A 9,843-nucleotide genomic window follows, 5' to 3' on the forward strand; every position below is an offset into this window, starting at 1 on the left:
GACTTCCAATTTGTTACAAAATGAAGGTAAATGATTTAATATTACTAGAATATAAGAGTTTTAGCGTACAATTGTGTTTTTTGACCATTTCGGTCGAGTCAAAGTTGACCGAAGGTTGAAATTTTTTGTAGTCAATGTACGGTACATCAGACAATTTTAGTCGACGTATGATACGTCCAGTCGGCGTTTAAGGGTTAATATCTGGATACTGGCAAATGCACACCTTGATAATTGACGTGAGACCTTTATAGGAACCTGAATTAAATTTTATTATTTTGCTGCAGTTGTGGCATTCTGTTTCCTAATTCTGTTGCATTCTTTGATTTCAGATTCTCCCTCAGAAGAGCCTTCCTTCCTTCATCAGTTTTGAGCAGCATCAAGATTTTGGGAATGATTGTGTGTTTGATGGTACTACAGCAACATTCCCAATAGCAATTCTTAAAGTGTAGGCAACAACGGTTAATGATTGTACTCCTGCTTTACAAATTACATCAGCAACAAGTAAAATCTGTTGTGAATATCAGATTCATACATCAGCAATGAAGTCTGGTTGTAGTCCTTCAAGATATTGTACTTTATAACAGATTTATTGGATAATCATTTGTAAACAATTTTGTGTTAAGAGTTGTCAATTGAACACATTGTGTTTACAGAACAGAACTGGACAAAAGGCTAAAATGAATCCAGAACATTCTTTAGAATTTCCTTTGAAAAGTGAAACTGAAGGTGCATTATCACTACCTTCCATAAAACAAGAAAACAGCCACATGGCTGCCTTTAGTGAAACCAGTAATGATGACTCTTTGTCTCTGGATCCATTGATGGACATCAAAATAGAGCCAGAGGTATTCTGTGAGTCTAATAAAGATGATGAATATTCTTATGAAGTGAATTCAGTAGTGAATGAAAAAGATCAAATAACTTGCAAAAAGGAAGTAAAACAAGAAAGAAGGAATAGTCAGAATGGAGAGAAGCCTTTCAGATCCAGTGACTGTGAGAAGGCATTTTACAAGGAAATTAATCTTACAAGTCATATCACAAATCCTACCAGAGCGAAAGCATTCATGTGCAAGGAATGTGGGAAAGCATTTTCCCAGAAAGGAAATCTTAAACATCATATGAGAATTCATACTGGAGAGAAGCCATTCATGTGCAAGGAATGTGGGAAAGCATTTTCCCATAAAGGAAATCTTAAACATCATATGAGAATTCATACTGGAGAGAAGCCATTCATGTGCAAGGAATGTGGGAAAGCATTTTCCCAGAAAGGAAATATTAAACATCATATGAGAAGTCATACTAGAGAGAAGCCATTCATGTGCAAGGAATGTGGGAAAGCATTTTCCCGGAAACCAGAACTTACAAATCATATGACACTACATACTGGAGAGAAGCCGTTCATGTGCAAGGAATGTGGGAAAGCATTTTCCAGGGAACCAGATCTTACACGTCATATGAGAAGTCATACTGGAGAGAAGCCATTCATGTGCAAGGAATGTGGGAAAGCATTTTCCATGAAACAACATCTTAAAGTTCATATGAGAATTCATACTGGAGAGAAGCCATTTATGTGCAAGGAATGTGGGAAAGCATTTTCCCGGAAACCAGAACTTACAAATCATATGACACTACATACTGGAGAGAAGCCATTCATGTGCAAGGAATGTGGGAAAGTATTTTCCAGGGAACCAGATCTTACATGTCATATGAGAAGTCATACTGGAGAGAAGCCATTCATGTGCAAGGAATGTGGGAAAGCATTTTCCAGGAAACCAGATCTTAAAGTTCATATGAGAAGTCATACTGGAGAGAAGCCATTCAGGTGTAAGGAATGTGGGAAAGCATTTTCCATGAAACAAAATCTTACAAGTCATATGAAAATTCATACTGGAGAGAAGCCATTCAGGTGTAAGGAATGTGGGAAAGCATTTTCCCAGAAAGCAAATCTTACAAGTCATATGAAAATTCATACTGGAGAGAAGCCATTCATGTGCAGTGAATGTGGGAAAGCATTTTCCCAGAAACCAAATCTTACAAGTCATATGAGAATACATACTGGAGAGAAGCCATTCATGTGCAAGGAATGTGGGAAAGCATTTTCCTGGAAACATCATCTTACAGTCCATATGAGAATTCATACTGGAGAAAATCCCATAGGGTATAGTCCCATCAATGCACCTTATGTGGTGCAATTTAGGCATTACTTAAGTTTTTGCAGCATTCCTTCAACCCCTAGCTGCAGACGCTTTCTTCCTTCTAGTGTACCTCCGTGAATTTTCTCTTCCTTCCATCGTACTTTCCACCCTCTCCTAACAGTTGATTCATAGTCCTCAACTGCTTTGAGGTTTTCATCCTGTTACACATTTCAGACTTTTTTTCACTGTTAATTCTGATTTAGCTCTGAATGACCTCATGAGTCCCATTGCTTGGCCTTTGCCCTAAATTCTATATTGTCTTCTATACAGGAGAGAAGCCATTCATGGGCAAGAAATGTGGGAAAGTGTTTTTCTATACAAGTGGTCTTACATATCATATGAAAATTCATACAGAAGAGAATCTGTTCATGTGCAAGGAATGCTGGGAGGAATATTTTGGTTAAATTACCCTTGCAAGCCATATGAGAATTCATACTGGAAAGCATTTTCAATGAAACATCATCTTACAAGACATAGATGAGCCAATCTGGAGAAAAGTCTTATATGTGCAAGGAAATATGGGAAGGCTCTTCCACAAAAATTACTCTTACAAGACATGAGAATTCATACTTGAAAGAAACCATTCATGTGTAAGAATGTTGGAAAGCTTATTCCAGGAAACATCTTATATTTCATCTGAGAATTCATACTGGAAAGTAGCCATTTACAGTAAACCCTCAATTATCTGCTGTAAAATATCCAATGCTCTTGTGGAGATGATTGGAAATTTGTGGATATGGTAAAAAAAAAAAAAAAAAAAACACAGATTTAAAATGTCAATTACTGTATGTGGAATGAGTCTTACCTGCTGTTAAAGTTAGCTTACATCTTTGCGCCATTAGGTGCGATCGGCCTCCCCACAAGTTAGTGAGTGGTCATGAAGAATGCTGACAAGAACCTAAACATTCCAATGCCACCTGAAGGGAAACAGGTGATGACAGAGACAGTCATAGAGGATTAGCCAAGCGTCATTTTAAAAATTTTTTGTATACAATCACACCTAATAGTGCATAGATATAAGCTAACTTTAACAGGAGGTCAGTACTGTATCCAAATAATTAATTATATGAAAATTATAATTTTGTACCTTTTTTTTTTACCTGTTTTGTGACTACAGTACTGTACAGTATATGCTTATAAGTAGTACAGAATACTCTACAATACTGTACTGTACACTTAATGAAAACCAAACTGTACAATACTGTTTACTGAATAAGTTAAGTATATCTTAGTTTTACCAGACCACTGAGCTGATTAACAGCTCTCCTAGGGCTGGCCCGAAGGATTAGACTTATGTTTACTGAATAAATGTATAAAATGTATAAAAAAATTACTATTGAAATTCTCTCTCTCTCTCTCTCTCTCTCTCTCTCTCTCTCTCTCTCTCTCTCTCTCTCTCTCTCTCTCTCTCTCTCTCTCATACCTGTTTGCATTGCTGGAACTGTTCACATGAGCCAAAACTTGAAAAACCTCTTTTTGTATCAAGAATAACCCTTGAGGAGAAAAGAGAAATGTCCAAATGCACAGCATCATGATGCATACATGTACGTGTATGCACATGTATATGCATACATGTATGTCAACACATGCTTATTTGATATTGAAAGTAGCAACTACATTGTACTGCATTTTGTTACCTCCATGTTACAGATCTAGAAAACATTTCATTCAAATCTTATTAAAGATGTATTACAGCATTATTGTTATTTATTTGGTGTGGCATAAAAAATGTTCTCCTTCCAAAACATCTGAAGCTTCTGGAGCTGAGGCTATCACATATTGTTGGTTGGTTGAGACGACTTTTAAATCTGTATTGCACCATATTTACTGAAAACACTGATTGATGCAGTGATATTAATTACATTCCATTAAAGGATATCAACTTTATCATGCACTGCATATTGAGTTCTTACTCTGAATGTGAGCAATTTGTAGAAACAAGGTGACACAGGCCGAGTTCTCTAAGGTATGGAAACCACTCCTTGAGTGCTGGCAAAAGTGAGAGAGAGATGCAAGACTGCAAATGGCATTACCTTTGAAGGCTAAAAAGAAAGATTACACTTCACATTTGCCCAAATTGATAACAAGAGCTTTTAAACCGCAGAGTGAAGAGAGAGAGACTTACAGATATCATGTCCAGTAGCTTTTAAATGGTTACAACTGAATGAGCAGGAAACAAGATATAAATGCAACACCTAATCATTTTGTTGTCTATGACTTATATGGGTATGAAGTAACTGTTGCCCCAACGCATTCTGATTTAACGGTTGGGACTGAATGAAAAGTGAACAAGAACTAAAGCAATATGCAGTCTTTTGCTTGTGTTGTATGGACAAGCAATACCTCTAAGTACTTTACTTTGCAATTAAAATTACACTGTTCAGAGTTCAGTTGATTTGTTGATTACATGTAAATTACTCCTGTGCAACCAATTATATGAATACTGTAGTATCTGGGTGCTACCTTTCTGTTGCATTGTGCATGATCTTACGATTACAAGTTAATGTCCCATAATAAAGTGTGATTGATATAATTGTGTTTAACATTAAACATATTGCATTAAGTGTTTACCCAAGGTTTCAACCATTGATATATGATTGCCCAAGTTGAAGGTGATTATTGTAAGGGGTTTTGACCAAGGAAGGATTCATAAAGTTTTGTATGCAATACCATATACATAAATAGTAATAAAGAATAACCCAGAGAGAGAAAGAGAAAGTGTGTATTGTAATTGACTTCAGTATGATTCATATGTGTACTTGAACAGATACATGGAGGAAATATACACATGCAAAGACAGACACTGATAAGTAAGAAAAGTTTGGATGCAACATCACTGGGCAGTTTCTGCTGAGATGTTATTTCATAATGTGTTCTTCAAGTTTCTCAGGTCACTGGTATTGCAACTTCAGAAAAGCCCTTGCTTAATTTAAGATCATTTTGTTCATAAATTTAACAGTCATAAATTCATTGTAACTTTTGGAGTTATCCATCAGAGGGGGAAATGGAAGAGAGAGAGAATGGGAGGACAGACAAAGCAGCCAACGAGAGATCGAAACTTCTGTGACATAATCATGACACTCAGTAGCCACTCAAAAGTAATAAAAGAAATAACTTGCAATGACATCTTTGCTTTTTAGCCAATAACAGTCGTGAAAGCTCCCGATCAGATAAAGCCTTGCCCGGCCCTCCCCACTCAGCTCTCCTGGCCCTCTTGGACATTATTTCATAAGTCCTCACTTAGTCCATTAACTAAAGAAACCAGTGACTGTTGTGCATGTCTTGTATGGAAGCCCTAGTGATGGCATGTATCTTATGTAGCTGATCAGTGCAGAAAGTGAGCGTGTGTGTCTGGTATGGAAGCACTAGAGACCTTATGTAACTCCTCAGCATGGGAAGTCTTGTATTGTCAACTTGATCAGTATTCAGTGTTACCATCTACAGTACAAGGAATCCCTGGGTTATGATGGTCTCGACATTCGTTGATCCGATCTTACGATGCTAAGAATTCTTCACTTTTATTTGTATAGTTTTTTTAATGTTAAATATTGTATTTATTGCCAATTATCATTTTTATGATTTTATGGATAAATTGTGTTATTATTTTTATCATTTTATCTCATGCATCTAGATTGTGTGAGTTGAAAGAAAGAATACTGTATTATTATTATTATTATTATTATTATTATTATTATTATATTATTATTATTATTATTAATATTATTAAGATCTGACTGAAGGCGGATTCGACTTGAGTCGCTGCCTCAGGAAAGGATCACCGTTGTGACTCTATTGCTTATGTTTCTCATGTGTAGAATGGAATACTACTTGAAATACCTCACAGCATGTGATAAGCTATCATGCTTCTGTGTCTTGTATCAAGCCAATTGTATTTTTGTACACTGTCGCGACAATGTTTGCCTATCAATAAACCGTACCCTGGACATTTTTGCAACTATTTTTTACCATTTCAAGTAAATATTGAAGTAGTATCAGTATATGGTGTACTATTTACTTTCAACAGGTACCATTAAAGTGACCTTGTACTGAATGAAAACAGATTTTCCCATAACCCTAGAAGTAATCATCTTCAAGAGCTTTTCCTACAAAGGAATAAAACTACATTTTTCAAAACAGGAATACACTTGTCATCCAAAGGATGGACTCAAAATAGCCAATTTTTATTAAATTCGTATTTTTCTCAACATACAAACCTGAAGTTCTTTACTTAGGGATTCAGCCTGGAACAGCTGTTAAACTTTCAGACACAGTCATTAATTCCTTATGGTAGGGTGGAAGCCCTGCCCACTCATTGGTCTGTACTCCAGTTTGGCTTTTGCCCCAGGTACCAGAATGAGGGGTGGCTGTGGTTGGCCGTAAATGTAAATATTACTTAAGAATTTGCTTTTTGTTCCAACATGAATACAAACTTTTGTTCTCTACATAGGAACTTACCTATTGGTGGGGGGAGTCTGGGCAATTCTCTGAACTGACTGGTTGGTTCTACCCAGCCGGGAATACCTTCCTGGTCTGGAGGAGCTGAGGAAGGAATCCCACACCTGTAGCTTGTTGGACACATGGGATGTTGCAACTGCTAGACCTCTGGGCTTAACATGCGAGTTTCATAGTGCAACTGTGAGGTTTCTCCTCCTGTTACACCTTTCAAACCTACCTCCTTTCCAGCACTGAATAACTTCGTAGGTTCCAGTGTTTGGCCTTTTGTGTAAACTTTATAATCCATTCAGTTTCTCTCTCTCTCTCTCTCTCTCTCTCTCTCTCTCTCTCTCTCTCTCTCTCTCTCTCTCTCTCTCTCTCTCTCTCTCTCTCTCTCTCTCTGCCAGGCACCTCCATCTGCGTCAGTCTCCTCCCTACTACACATGTTTCATCCCTTCTCATCACTTGGCCATACCACTGCAGTCTTCTTTCTTGGGCCTTCTTTGATAGTTCTGTGACTTTAGTAGTTCCTCTTATTCTTTCATTTTTTATCCTTTCAGTTTTTGTCACTCCACACATCCACCTAAGCATTTTCATCTCTACCACATCCAATTTCTTCTCTTGCACTCTCTTTACCGGCCATGTTTCAGCTCCATACATCAAAGCTGGTCTCACTACTGTCTTATACACTCTTCCTTTAACCATTCTGTTGATTCTGCGGTCACACAAGACACCTGACATCTTTCTCCAAATCTCCCATCCAGCCTGCACTGTGTGTGTCATTGCTACATCCAAATTTCCATCACCAACTGCTGTTGAACCAAGATACCTTAAATATTCAGTCTTCTTTCTAATGATCTTTAATCCTGTGTCTTCCAGGACCTTCTTCCATTGCTCTAGTTTTGACTCCTCGACCCCTTTGTTGGTGCTGCAAATCATGATGTCATCAGCAAGCAGCATGCACCAGGGGATTGATCTCTTATTCCTTGAGACAGCACATCCATTATCAGGTCAGAAAGATATGGACTTACAAGTAGATCCCTGATGTAAACCAACTCTTGCTGGTATCCATTCAGTGAGGCCAACACTGCTTCTAAACTGCGTTTTTGCTCCTTCGTACATATCTTGGACCAACCTCACATACTTCTCTGGTGTTCCCTTTACTCACATACACCTCCAAACCTCTTGGCCCAGTGGGACTCTGTCCTACGACTTTTCCAGATCCTTGAATACTATGTGCAGTCCTTTCTGCTTTTCCCTTTGGTGTTTTTCCATCATCTGTCGGAGGGCAAACACTGCATTTGTCGTTCATGAAACCAAACTCTCCTTCATCTTCAGATGTTTCTTCCTTAATTCTTTGATCCATTATTCTTTCCCAGATTTCCATGGTGTGAGGCATTAGCTTTATTCCTCTGTAGTTTGCACAATCCTGGATGTCACCCTTCTCTTTCTAGATAATCCTGGATGTCACCCTTCTCTTTGTAGATAATCCTGGCTGTCACTCTTCTCTTTCTAGATAATCCTGGCTGTCACTCTTCTCTTTCTAGATAATCCTGGCTGTCACCCTTCTCTTTCTAGATAATCCTGGCTGTCACTCTTCTCTTTCTAGATAATCCTGGCTGTCACTCTTCTCTTTCTAGATAATCCTGGATGTCACCCTTCTCTTTCTAGATAATCCTGGATGTCACCCTTCTCTTTCTAGATAATCCTGGATGTCACCCTTCTCTTTCTAGATAATCCTGGATGTCACCCTTCTCTTTATAGATAGGCGTAATAAAGCTTTCTCTCCATTCTTTTGGTGTCTTTTCCTGACTGTATATTTTCTTTGCTGGGTCCCACAACATGTCTCCTCTTCCTTCTTCTCCCAGGCTCCTCCTCCACACCTCTGCTGCAGGAATTCCGTCTGGTCCTGTTGCTCTGCCATTCTTCATCTTCTTTAGTGCCTTCTTTGCTTCCTTCCTGCTAATAGTGTGTGTCATACCAAGGTTCTGGAATCCATCTTCAAAGAATTTCCTAGGATTTTCTTCATTTAAGAGGTGTTCTTAATATTCCTTCCGCCTCTTCTGTATCTTATCCTCGTTGCATAGAACCGCTCCATTTCCTTCCTTAACCTGCTTTATATGGGAGTAGTCTGTGGTGTTCTTGTCCCTCGACTTTGCAATTCTGTGGCTTTTTCTCTCCCCCTCAGGTGTTTCCAGCTCTTTGCACATGTCACCTGATGCTCCTTCCTTTCCTTGTGCACCTCCTTCTTTACTTGTCTCTTGTGAGTTTGGTGCCTTCCTTGTCCTCTTGCGGTCCTTATTTCCCAGATCTTTTTCGCATCTCTTTTGGCTTTCACCTCCTCTGCCACTTCATCAGTCCACCACCACCAGGTTTCCTTATCGTCAGGAGGTTTCTTTCCAGGTGTCTTTCCTAACACCTCTCCACCCACTCTCTTCATCACCAGACTGTTGTGGTTCCACCATTCTTGCACTCCCTCCAGCCATCTGACTCTGACTCCCCTCAATACTCTCTCCCTAAATTCCTGCCTCGCTTCCTCCTCCTCCTCCTCCTCCTCCTCCTCCTCCTCCCCCTCCTCTTGTGTCAGCTTCCACCACTTGATTGTTGATGGGACACTTGGAGGCCTGCCTTTTCCTGTGTTCCTTGTTTCCAAGTCCATTACCTCCACCCCCCTGTGCTGTGCTGTGTTGTGCTGTGCTGTGCTGTGCTGTGCTGTGCTGCCACACACTCTCCATTGTAAACTTTGCAGTTTCTCTCTGACCTCTCTCAGCTGTGATCTTCTAATTTGACTTTCTCTTGATCCACTGTGTGTGTGTGTGTGATGTGCTCATTCACTTTATAGACTCTCTTTTTGAACCAGGTGTTGACAAGAGCCAGATCCTCAAGTGACACTGCAACTCTCTCTCTCTCTCTCTCTCTCTCTCTCTCTCTCTCTCTCTCTCTCTCTCTCTCTCTCTCTCGCTTCATTTCCCCTCCATCTGCTGTAGTCTCCTGCTGCACGCACAGAATGCTTCTCCTGTGAGAGAGGTGCAGAATAATGAGCAGGAAGACAAGTACTGTACTGCCGATTCATCGATGAAGCGAGCCGCTTATAAAGCGCAGAGACCGCGGGTACAAAAATTTACAGGTGACTGAGGTCAAACTATTTCTCCACAAAAACAGGACAAGTTCATACAAAAAACACATTGATCAATAATGTCTGATGAGTCACAAA

General features: G+C 39.3%; 1 protein-coding gene across 3 annotated transcripts in view; it reads left to right on the forward strand.

Moving 5' to 3' along the window:
- LOC136838099 (zinc finger protein 345-like) overlaps positions 1-6,141 on the forward strand; it is a 69,898-nt gene extending 63,757 nt beyond the window's left edge. For all 3 annotated transcript variants that reach the window (XM_067102945.1, XM_067102944.1, XM_067102946.1), the window contains one exon: positions 330-6,141. In XM_067102945.1, the coding sequence (XP_066959046.1) occupies positions 678-2,273 (1,596 nt within the window). In that variant the 5' untranslated portion in view covers positions 330-677 and the 3' untranslated portion in view covers positions 2,274-6,141. The remainder of the gene's footprint in view (positions 1-329) is intronic.
- The last annotated feature ends 3,702 nt before the right edge of the window (positions 6,142-9,843 follow it).

Source organism: Macrobrachium rosenbergii, unplaced genomic scaffold, assembly GCF_040412425.1.
Source record: "Macrobrachium rosenbergii isolate ZJJX-2024 unplaced genomic scaffold, ASM4041242v1 171, whole genome shotgun sequence".
Taxonomy (NCBI): domain Eukaryota; kingdom Metazoa; phylum Arthropoda; class Malacostraca; order Decapoda; family Palaemonidae; genus Macrobrachium; species Macrobrachium rosenbergii.